This window comes from Lethenteron reissneri, chromosome 30, assembly GCF_015708825.2.
Source record: "Lethenteron reissneri isolate LAM-NWPU_2019-01 chromosome 30, ASM1570882v1, whole genome shotgun sequence".
In the NCBI taxonomy this organism is placed as follows: domain Eukaryota; kingdom Metazoa; phylum Chordata; class Hyperoartia; order Petromyzontiformes; family Petromyzontidae; genus Lethenteron; species Lethenteron reissneri.
The window spans coordinates 8,388,992-8,401,549 of NC_083808.1; the positions used below are offsets into that span (position 1 = coordinate 8,388,992).

Below are 12,558 nucleotides of genomic sequence, written 5' to 3' on the forward strand. Positions count from 1 at the left end.
TATTTTAGGCGGGAAATTCGTTTTCAAATTTACATTTTTCCGGGGGGGGACCCCAGACCCTCTGGAAGATTTGGTCCCCCCCTAATGTTGACTCCATGGCTACGGCCTTGCCTCAATACAACGGATGCATAACGTATGAGTGGCGACCACGGAAGCAGCATTTGTTGCAGTAGCGACATAGGAGTGTGTCAAGGAGACGACCGGCCACGTGTCAGCGCATGGCCGCTTTTGTCTCCCCCCCCCCCCCCCCCCCAGTGGCGACGTTTTAACGCACCGCACGAGTCGACCCAGGGTGAACCCCAGGGACCGGTTCAAGATAATCGTCACCGGTATCTGTGGTCGTGAGCGGGAATCGAACTCGGTTCTCGGGGTTCATGTGCGCAGCGCGCTAACCGCTGCACCACCGCTCCCCCACCACACAGACCACGCCCTCTGTGGGCGGAGCGTCCCGGAGAGCGCTCCCATTGGTCAAGGCAACGTCACGACCACCACGCCAACAACAACAACCGCCGTCGCCACGATCAGCCAAAGCCCTCAACCACCACCACCACAAAACCCATCATCATCAACAACAACAACAACCACCACCAAACCCATCCACGCCATCGCCACCCACCCACCGGGCCAGCCAGCCAGCCAGCCATACCACCACCACAACCATCCACATCACCACCGCCAGCCAAATTAAAACCCACGGGGGTCCTCCATGGGCGGCGAGAATTCGCGCCTGTGGAGGAGCAGTTCGCGGGGCCCCAAGAGGCGCTCCGACGGCGGTGTGGACGCGGCCCCCCCGAACGGCACTCGCAAGACGCAGCGATGCAGCCCCGGGGGCCGAGGCTGCTCGGGCTGCTCGACGTGCCGGGCCGAGGCGGCGCAGAGCCCCGGGAGGAGCGTGGCCCAGGCCGGGGTCCGATGCTCGGCTAGGCCGCGTTTGGTGCTCACGAGGCGAAGGTGAGTGAGGTTTGTGGCTTCAGTGATGGATGTGTGACGTTCACTTGAGGTGTTAGCGGTGGGGACATTTTCGTTTCGGATCAGGCGCTGTGTGTAATTGCAACTGGGCCACGGGCGTGATGATGGTGTGTTTGTTTTAAGTGTGCAGCGAAAGGGAGCTTTAATGCCCTGTTTCAACGCTTTTGTTACAACGCCACAATGGCAAGGTGTTTAGAGTACAGCTGCGAACACGGTGAATTCAGTGGAAGGATAGGATACATGTAAGCATCTTGGAGATTCGTTGTTGCATGTGTGTAGGTTGATGGTGTGAGTCTGGTTGAAGGGAATGGTAAACAACTTTGGACGTTTCGGAATTAAATGGTTACCGTCATATAGTACTGGACTCGAGTGAATGACGCTTTGAGGTTTTGTTAGATTCTCTATCGAGTTGTTGGCCTGCGGGCGTTTGGTTACAGGTGTTGTTAGTGGAAGGTGATGTGAGTTTGAGCGAAGGATGTGGGCAAACAACTTGGGGGGGTTAGAAGAGAGGCAAAGAGACACGTACGGAGGGATGTGAGAGAGACGTGTGATATGAAATATTCAATGATGCGTGTTGACAGCGAGTGTGCGAATTACTGACGAGGGGTCGATGGTTTGTCTTGAAGCCTTCGTGTGCAGCTCCTTAGCAGAGGGTGTTGTGCATTTTATGGCAAAATGGGGGGAAACAAAACTTGGAGGTTCAGAAAATCAGAATGTGACAAGTCACTTCCTGGGACTTTCCTTGCCAGCATCAACGTATAAGAATTGGTTTTACCCTTTCTTGCAATAAAGACAGGTGTTAAAACACCAAACAAACCTTTTCCAAAGAATCATGTCTGCATTACCCACACATACTTGTGAACATGCTGATAAAAAAGATGCTCTGGTAATAATCTGTGCATTGTATTTAAAATAAAGCTGTCTATCTTGTGGACCAATCCGTTTCCAAGACAATGCAAATTTATTACCAGATCATGTTTTTGTTTGCCTGTTCACCACAATGTATGGTTAATGCAGACATGATTCCTTGCAAAAGGTTTCTGTTTCGTGTTTTAACGTCTTAACACACCTGTTTTATTGCCAGAAAGGGTAAAAGCAATTCTTAAACATTGCCTTTGTTCTGAGTCCACAATGGCTTTTAACATATGAGTAGCACTGCCATCTCCGCTGTGTGGATGTAATCACGAGAGAGGAAATTAAGTTGGGTGGGACATGCTTAGAATGGAGGAGGACATGTTACAGGGACATGAATGCCAGATGGAAACACAGCAACATGTCGAATACAGTAAGAGGAGATCTTGGAGGTCGTGTTAACAACTGCAAGGTTCTGGCATAGGGGAGAAAGTGATGGCAAGGTTTCGTGCCTTCAGAGGCATTGGTAATGATGACCTCTTGACCTCAACCTTGTCATCATTAAGGCCACCAATAGTACCGAATACATGCTGCTTAAGACAATAGCTCTTCGTGGAAATGGCCCTGCTAAAGACGGCGATACAGTACTACAATGTACACGTGTAGTAGTATCACTACCGCAATTTTTCCATTTGAAAGTAATGGTTAAATAAGTAAACACAATTAATTTAAAGATCGGTCATTAAAATCCGAGTCGGGTTTGGATTTGGCCCATTGTCATCTCTCTGGAATCAAGAGCTCTCCAAATGCACTGTATGAAAGAATATATCTTGTTGACAAGGAAATTATGCCTCTAGCTACAGTATTCAAGTCTGCTGTTAAAGTCTTTTGTAGGCTCAACACGTGATTATAGCGCACCCTCCGCCCCTCCGATTAGCACATTTGGCTACGTACTATGCTAAAGAAGTTCAACATACATACACTTCACCTCGGCTGTCGTTGCTATAGCCCAGCAATACCTCCTGACATCAGCTTTTGTTGCATTGCTTCTCACTTCCTGCTGTTTACACTTTTTCTAAGGAGATCCTGTGATTCACTGCTTTGGAACTTAATCAATCCAGCCTCAAGAACCTTATGAACATTTTGAAATTGATGCGATCTTCTGTGTTGTGTTACTTCTATCATAAAATTGGCCCCTAAAGTGACAATGTAGTTACTGTGCTATGTGTACAGTAATATAGCAGGTTTACCTAATCCAGCCACACACCCATGCTATACATACACTAATTTACTTACTCACGAATCGAGCCAGTCTCATAACACTTGTTTGGACTGTCTTCATTACACTCTTGTTAAAATGTATATCAGCATTCAAAGCTCACACCAGATAGCAATGCAATGGAGCTTTAATGCCCGTCTTAAAATTGTACTCATTTGCCATTGACCACCGGTGTGCTGTTGTGTAACCACTCAGCTCGATGTACTTTGATGAGGATGGAGACCTGGCACATGAGTTTTACGAGGAGAAGTTGGTGAACAGCAATGGGAAGCGCAGAGCAAAGTTGCTCCGGCTGTGCCAAAATCTCATTCCGCAGGTGAGCAGAATGACTGGCCTATCAAGTCAAGCTTATGCCTATAAATCCCTCACAGGTGCACCCGGTGACTCGGAGGTCAAATCGTTGAGCTGTCACCACTGAAATCTTGGCTTTGAATCCAGGCAGCTGCCTGTGATTAAACCAAAATCTCGCGCAATGGTAGTGTGTTGATGATCTCAACTCGGTCACCAATGATTGCAAAAAGCAAATACCCATCACGTAATATTTTGTTCTGCAAATAATTTGGCTAAGTTCCAGCTCTAAGAAATAAAATATTGGTCTGGCATACAACTCTCATATGCAGAGTGGGTGGGAAAGAACTGCCCTCTACTGCGTGAACCAGAAGTCACTTGAGATCTTTAATACATCTCAGGACATGGATAAAATTGATTTTAAAAGTAACAAGACATTTAATCCCCCACATAATCGGATCAGTACTCCCAACACTCTTCAAGTACCTGGGTAACCTCGTACACAATGCAACCGCCACTGAACCAGCATTCATGAGGTGAGTAGTTCAATTCCAGCATCTGGATTGTCCTTTCAGCTGGCCTTCAATAGAATGCTGTCTTGTTGAAGTTGGACATTTAAGAAACAGCCAAGTTAGTAACACAGAGTTTCGATTAAAAAGCAAAATAAATCATTAAACGTATTTGAATGACAATTGTGTACATTTTTATTTGGTGAGTTACTTCCTGTTTTCCAAAGCAAAATTATTTCTCAACAGCCCACTACCAACACTGTCCTGTGTTTGTTTTTCATATAAGCATCCTGATTTGAGCAGTCTGTGGCTGCATGGAATTTGTCACGTGTAACCTATATCTCGTCATTCACTGCATAGTAAATACATTTTGGCAAAACTATGAAGAGCTAACAACTATTATTGAGTTTGTGAGTGGAATACTTATTTTGGATAGCTGTATACATTTTTACTTGTTCTATTTATTTTTCTATATAATGTTACAATCAAAGCGCACATACTTGAAGTAAGTACATTGAAAATCGAGTAGGTGATAATTTGCAAGAAAAATTCATTGTTGTTGTAAGTCCAACCCTTGACTTGTAAACTGTCTCTACATACCCTACAAAAATATAATAACCTTTATTGTTAAATGAGATAAATGATGTTATTTTTGAAGAGGGATAATGAATGGGCTCTTGCCTTGATTAAACAAATGTAATTGCGTTTGGCAAAGTACTCTATTTTGGTCAGGCCTTTTCATGATGCAAGCTTTGCTGTGTGTGTGTGTCTGTGTATGTTTGTGTGAAACACGTGCACTTTCTGACAGGGCATGGTGCGGCTGGAATCACCCACGCATCCATGTGGACTTCCCAGTGGTGATTTGTGACGCCCGCCCCGATTGTAACCAAAGAGGAGACTAAAGGACGTGGCATTACAACACAAGCCATTCATCTGAGGGCCACCATGCCTGGGATTCAGTTAACATGACATTTTAGGATATTCTATTTACAAAACGTCTAACTTTAGATTAATTTTCCAGTCATAACTATTATCACAACTAAACAAAGACACTCTGTGCGGTCAAGAGCATGGATAAGTGGTCTTCAATAGTTTGTTGCAAGGCACGTATAATCTTACTGGAAATTGCAATGTGTCACTTTCATAATAGTCACATAGCAAATGTTTTCACAACTTTAAGGGAGCATGCCAATGCGTCCTTTTAACTGAAACCTACGGCTGTGGAGTGGCTTTTGCATCACTTCCCACGTGATGCAGCCACCTTGATGCCCTGCCGCCATACATCAGAACGTGCAGGCCATTTCATCATCGCGGAGCGAGTAAAAGGAAGTGAGTCCCAGCCACTTGGTGACACATATAGCCTACCCTTTGTAACCCTTTCAGAAATTGAGAGAGATCTACTCCAAGCAAACGCAGATGAACCAGAGAGTAGACACAACTTGCAGGTGTGAAGGCGGACTAGTGTGCATATATATATCTGCCAAACGCGAAGTTGGCTACATTCGGTGCGAAAGAAGTTCAACATACAGACTTATGGCAGGGGGTAAAGGTACTGGCCGCACCCACCTGAATTCTGGCAGTCATCTACTCCAGGGTGGTACTCGTGCAGATTCCCTAGATGGATTACAGGGCCATTGGTGTTACTGTATCGTCTTGCTTGACTTTGCGTGTACAGGTGGTAGAAAACATGCATTCAAAAATGCATTCTGTGGTGAAGCATAGTCGTGGTATATGTTATGGAAATGCTATGAAAGATTGCCCTTGCTCTCATGTGATCAGTGCAGAATAGTTAATGCATTCGATTATGATGGTCATGGCGAGCGTTGATGATGCACTATTTAGTGTTCCCGCCACTCGAATGTGAACGCCTGTGATGTCGGTGTGACATACAGGTGTTGTGCAGGCAGAGGGCGCTGTTGTACAATTGTTTCAGTTTATAACATCGCAAGGTTAATAATAATAATAGTACAATTTGTAACGCGCGCAAATTTGCAGACGTAGTGGCCGCAACTCAAATGCATATACGTAGTAAGTGTTGTTGAGCAGTGAAAATTGTGTCCACTCTGCAATATGGTGTACAGTTTGTTATACTTTAAGCAGAGCATAAGAGTGAAGGGAGATACATGGCACTAGGGAGATATGTTAAATGGTTTAGCAGGTCGGTTAGCTTCGTGTTCGATAACACCACTTAGGCAATGCACAAGACGTCAACAAATTGTTTAATTTCCCTTTGCCCTGGCGTTAATATCAGTGGAATATTATCAAATTATGCCGCTGTCTTTGCATTACACGTGAAAGATCTTGACATTCACAATATGAATACGGGTATTGTAACTAGAAATCCCAATTATTCTTAATTGCTTGAAACTAAATTCAAAGCAGTTAATATGTTTTTCTAAGTCAATCCTATATACCCATGCCCCCTTTGACAGGGATATAGAGCGGACAGAAACCTTGAGTGAAAAACATTTATTTATTGTAGGTTTGGAAGTTGCACTTACTTTAGACATTGTCTAAATTATTTATTTTCTCCGATAACTCGAAGTGTGGCATTCGGCCACTTTAATGTGGCCTACGTTAAAGTGAGCTGTCTATTCCTGAACTAAGTGATGTTACCAGCTATTGGCAAAGCTTCATGTTTGAAAGTTTATGGGAAGGACTGTTTTCAAGCAAAGTCCCCCTGTTGTATGAATCCAACACAATTTGTTTTGGAACCACATGCAACGAATTAACTTTGCTTTAAAAAAATCCAACATGTGTCAACAATGTTGAGATATCTGGTTTTTTTACTATTGCTACTGGATTAAAGGGAGTCACTCTGTGTTTTTGTATCTGTGAAAAGCTTTTCCGCCTTGCAAAATGTAACACTTGCAGACGGTGGGCCACTGTGAGCCTTGATCGCTCGCAGTTTGATTGCTACAGCTCCGGCGTCGTGAATATCTTAAGTAATTAGTCCATATTTTCGTAATTTTAGTTTTGTCACTTATGAACGGCAAGACTGCGATATTGAGTCGAGCAGGTAAAATGACCAATGCCAATAACCAATTGATCCGGAAATGCACCCCATCTTGTGGCATCTCAGCAGTGAAGGAGGGTTGAACCTGGATTGTGCTGGAATAGGAGACACCCATGCACAACAACAAATTTCACTGGCCGTGAGGCTACATTGTGGGCAGCAGAATATTTCAACAAAATCAATTGTTCTACCGTACTTCTATGCTCCCACTTTTGTGCTCCTCGCCTTCGCCAACCCCCAATGACGAACGTGCTGAAGTATGGTCATATAACCCCTACGACCCACACGATCAATCCGGGAGTCGATTGCCACAATGGGCTGACACAAACCGACCAATATTTCAACTGGATTCCATTGGTGTCGAAGTAAAAAATAATACCATTCTGCTGAGGTGTGGACTCGAGTCATGTGACTTGGACTCGAGTCAGACTCGAGTCATGAATTTGATGACTTCAGACTCGACTTGGACTTGCATAACAATGACTTTGTCCCACCTCTGAGGTGTGGACTCGAGTCATGTGACTTGGACTCGAGTCAGACTCGAGTCATGAATTTGATGACTTCAGACTCGACTTGGACTTGCATAACAATGACTTTGTCCCACCTCTGAGGTGTGGACTCGAGTCATGTGACTTGGACTCGAGTCAGACTCGAGTCATGAATTTGATGACTTCAGACTCGACTTGGACTTGCATAACAATGACTTTGTCCCACCTCTGAGGTGTGGACTCGAGTCATGTGACTTGGACTCGAGTCAGACTCGAGTCATGAATTTGATGACTTCAGACTCGACTTGGACTTGCATAACAATGACTTTGTCCCACCTCTGCCATTCTGCAGTTGTATAATTGGCGTTTTACTTTTCCAGATAGCCAATTGATATAGTTAGGACTCTTATAGGATACTCCCCATTTGGCTTTAGTTTCTAAAATTATTTTCTTTTCTGAGATTTGTTAACTGCTGTGAATGTTAACTCAACCACACCAAGTTGTCGAGCCGCACACTCTAAAGTCACCCATCGCCGCCCAGTTTCACGGGAGGGTGTTGTGGAGCAACTAAGCCTTCACACCAACACTTCAGCCAAATGCGTCTCTTTTGAGCCTAACTTGCATAAGCCTAAATGATAAAAGTACAGTACAGAGGTATTATCTAGGAAATGTATTTAAATATACTTGCAGAGTACACTAAACCATATTTCAATTTTCGCCAGATAAATTTAAATTCCTTTGGGCTGGTTAACATTTGTCACATTTTTCCAGAACACAACAGTTTAGTCTAATTTCCATACAGAAACACTGGATTGGATACAAAAGGTTTTTGTACGCCAGTTAACATTCTTCCCTGGGTGGGCACTGTTGGGGCAAATGGGTTGCCTTTTGGTGATGTAATGCTCCCCTTTCCCACTTAAACACAATGTGTATTAAACTCTTATCACACCTTCACGAGTGCTCTTTGTTGCTGGCTGCTAAACGTTTTGGCCGTGTTCTCAGCGACAGTGATTTTAACAAAGGCTCCCACGACAAAGAGGTCACCCAATTTCTATATTTTTTGTGAGAAATGTACTTGTGTTGCCTCCGAAACGTCGTGATTTTTATTTTCATTTTTTTTATTTTGATGTTTTACTTACGTGACTTAACCGAAAAAACCTAAGAATATGAATCTTTGCAGTCACGAAAGCTTCAAATCTAGAAGAAATGTATAATTCAAAAGTTGTCTGCCTGAGACCTGGGCTGTGAGAGTCCTTTAAATTGTACGGTGTGCAGGTTATTGTGGTAATGCATTTTTAATTTAGTGGCAATTATTCACAAGACAATCCAGTCAACTTCAGCTATACTATGCCTACTTTGCTGTGCCATATTATGGTAAAGCTCAGTTTTGTTCGGCCATCTTCATTTAACGTGTGTTCGCTAAGTAAAATTGTGCATATTGACCAAGCTAGTTTTAAGAGTTTCATAAGCTGCTGCATTCAAAGGTTAGCCAGTCGGGTCAATCGTTCCGTTTTAAACAGTGGAGGCAATCCTTATTTTGGCAACTCGAGCACTGCCTGCTCACCTCATCAAAGACGTTTCTAAATTGAAAAATGATTTCTCTAGAACTGCTTTTTGCGTCTTGATTTTTTTCCTCCTTCCCCCGCACCTCCGATTAACACGGTTGGCTGCTTACGGTGTGAAGGCAGTTCAACGTAGAGTAACAAAGCTTTCACAATCTCGGCGCCTGCATTTGTGCGTTGTATTTGTGCACACGCGTGTTCATGCGCATGCGCGTGCGTTTACATGCGGTATATGTGTGAAGTTTGTAACGTAAGCTGTCCCAAATTGCGAGGGACCTTAACTCCTTGAATCATATGTTTTATGTATGAACAGGGTGACTTGATGTACTTATTAAATTATCTAGACTTAAATTGTAATGGTAATAGCCGCAAACTGAGAAATACAAATACAATTGTGTTGCACTGCTTTATTCTTTGTGCTGTAGGTGGGGTAATGTATTAATTTTAAGAATAAACTGTTTTGTGTTCATTCTGTTGTAAATGTGATCGTTTACAATGACTGTTTGTGTGTTTTGGATTAAATGTATAAATTTCACATTTAACTACACTCTAGTGTATATGACTGCTGCTAAATCGTACAATTGGAGCCTTGTTACAACAAACTCAATTCATAGAAATGAACGTGTGTATATTTAACCACACCCAGTGGCCAATGGACAAAATAGATTACGTTGGAACATAGTGGGAGACCATCTGTAACGAATTATAAGGTTACGTTTCATTTTTTTGAATGCTAGAGTAGACAACAAAGAAAGTGCTTTTCTGATTCTGCAGTTTATTGTATTATGTACCGAGAAGATTTGAGAGCCATAGATTAGTATTTAACTCTATCCCCGAGTTGCCATCCAATTATATACATAATGCCCCATGGCTGACATCACATGGGGTTGCCTTCATCGAGCAGTGGAATTACAAAGAGCTGTAAGAGCAGCAGCATACGTTTGTTTCATCTGGCAATTAGGCTTTAGGTGGCTGGTTATTCAGATCACCAGAATGTTCACCATTGAGCCGGCTTATTGGAGCTGATGAGTCACTTCAATATTCCTCTCCTAAGGTCAGTGTTGAACTATTCACGAGAATAGGCACATCGACAGGACAGTTCACAGACACGCACTCGCTGTCAAATACAACAATTCAAAGCGTATACACAATTGGATCGTCGTTGAATTGTGCATACATTGTACAATGTTCGACGCATGTACAGCAATGACCTAATCACTAGTGTAGCGTGCAAGAAACCTGTAAACTTTGCCCAAAGTGTTTTTGTTTGTCGGCTGTTTCACTGTGCCCTTCTGCTTGCAGAACAAAACAAACTTATATTTATAGTGGCAGGCTGTGCCTAATGTACGTCTCATCCTGCATTCCCATGCAAATGAAAACAAGCAGCAATTAAATCTGCCCTGGGGAAATACAAATATGACGCCGGCCAGACGAGTTTTTTTTGGCATTGCTGGTACACTGATGAACAAAATCAAAACCATCTTCTTTGATTTTCAGTAAATTAGGAAATCCTACTTGCGCACGAAACATTCTGTGGTGGAGTTGGTGTGGGGAAGACGTTTGTCAAAACAAAACTCGAATGCCGATTGTATTTTACCAGGAAATTGTCATTAGCAGGACAGTGCGGTGTAATTTCGATTCCGTGACCCACTGGGGACTGAGGTCTGGGCGGGTATGTGAACATCGGCACGGTGACCCAGATGTCTTGGGACCCCCATTTAATTCTCTAACCCCTAATACTGTTGCTGTATGCCAACGGGTTTGGAAACAAATGAATAAGCAAAAGTAAAAATGTCAGGGGTCAATTATTTGAGGGGTCACAGGACATCTGGTAAAACCCTGTCGAGTAAATAAGTTACGCCAGTTTAACCCGTAGGATTTCGCCACCAATATCGATAATATAGGTTATTTTGGGTTAGATTTACGTAAATATAAATGCGTCGTTAAACCCGCCACCACCTGACACAACTGGTTACGGTTAGTAAGGTTTGCCACGTAAATAAAACACGCCAATCCGTTACTAATTCAACACACCGGTGTGTTGGAGAGTAAACCCACAACATTTACAATTCGATTCATAGTACGACGTTTCGCCGGTAGTTATACCACCATGCACAAATAGGTTACTGGACAACAAAACAATTGTGCAGCCTGTTTTAAACCACGGGAACGCGCCTCACTGTGCTATAGAAAGGGAGCGTACATGAGATTAATAATGCACATAACTGTGAAATGTTAACATCTACAGCATAAACATTGACGGCTACACCGAGCACACAAACTGCGCTTGGTCTGGGCTAAGGGCTCCAGAGCTCCGCATGCTGCCCTTTAAACGCACTGGCTTCGTGGCGTTATTAATTCAGGTTAAGGAGCGCCGTCTCGGATTCAACACGTGCATTGGCGGCTCTTTAAATATTGAGGGTGGCTTTTCTTTTTTTACCGAATTCAAAAATAAAAAACTAACCCGTAAAAACAAAGTTTTTCACTATAAATCCTTTATATGCGTGGCGGCTAGAGTCCTCTCGTCCTCTGGCTTGAGATGGCTGCCACCATTAAGCAATTGGTAATTAAATATAATTTTTTTAATTCCTAAAAGTGTAAAGTTATGGGAAAAAAATTTCACGAAAATAAATTGTCACGCACAACGAGTCTGTGTGCAAAATGTCAGCTCGATTGGATCACGGGAAGTGGGTTAAAAAACGACCGAAATATTTGCACGTTCGTAAGCGCGCAAGCAAGCAAGTGAACTTAATATGAAGGATTTTAAAATGCCTGCTCTTGTTATTTTGGTTGCCAACCGCCCTAATTTTTGGGCGGTTAATTGGTTCGTGTGGATTAATAACGTCCGGATATTCGACGTCATTTATATAGGAAAGGTAATAATGGGGAGCTTTTAATTTGACACATTAAACCTCAGAAGTTGCGAAAAGTCCTCTTGAGGAATCAACGCACTCGCTTAAATTGATTCCATCAGGGGTAACCCCAGTTTGAATTGCCTATTAGGCGTCCGTGACGTTTAATCACACGTATTCTGAACGCGAATACCATTTGCTGGCTGCTTGCGTCCTCGTGCTAAAGTAGACACTCGCTAATTTCCTGAACACCCTGCAATTGCAATGTTAACAGACTTCGCATTGCACATGGCCTCTTAAGTTTAAACAAGTGTTAACACGTGTGCTCTCGCCATAACATTGAAAAATCCCTTCCAAAGGGCATTCCCTCTTTAGAATGTCTATTCCACGCTCACCCCTATACTCCTTTCACAAATGTGGATGCTTGTCATTCAAGCAGGGCCTCTATTTTTTCCATTGTCTCCACGCCGTTTAATGTTGTCTCAAAGGCTGAAAGAGATCCGGACATAAAAGACCTTGGGTTGCACGTGTTCCACATTCCACCAAGTGAAGATACCACGAACACCCTTTTGGGAAAACAGGTCTCTCATTCTACAGTACTGAATGCCACAAAACACGCTGAACTGTGTATATGTTGCCTAATTGTTACTGCACTATCGCACGTACAATCGTTTGGTTGGCATGTATTTGAAAGTAAATCTGTAGCCCTGCAGTTAATTATTTGCTCGTGCCATCAGCTGACA

General features: G+C 43.2%; 1 protein-coding gene across 1 annotated transcript; it reads left to right on the forward strand.

Moving 5' to 3' along the window:
* Positions 1–474: 474 nt before the first annotated feature.
* On the forward strand, positions 475–7,522 carry TUSC2 (tumor suppressor 2, mitochondrial calcium regulator). The gene is made up of 3 exons (XM_061562983.1): positions 475–951; positions 3,296–3,416; positions 4,706–7,522. The coding sequence occupies exons 1-3, from the start codon at positions 707–709 to the stop codon at positions 4,763–4,765; spliced, it is 426 nt and encodes a 141-aa protein (XP_061418967.1). The 5' UTR covers positions 475–706; the 3' UTR covers positions 4,766–7,522.
* The last annotated feature ends 5,036 nt before the right edge of the window (positions 7,523–12,558 follow it).

What these genes read in the sequence shown, in the direction of transcription:
- TUSC2 (XM_061562983.1), top strand. Translation starts at nt 707, where the DNA reads ATGGGCGGCGAGAATTCGCGCCTGTGGAGGAGCAGTTCGCGGGGCCCC. An exon ending in TTGGTGCTCACGAGGCGAAG is followed by an intron (nt 952 to 3,295) that starts GTGAGTGAGGTT and finishes GTAACCACTCAG; the next exon opens with CTCGATGTACTTTGATGAGG. An exon ending in GCCAAAATCTCATTCCGCAG is followed by an intron (nt 3,417 to 4,705) that starts GTGAGCAGAATG and finishes ACTTTCTGACAG; the next exon opens with GGCATGGTGCGGCTGGAATC.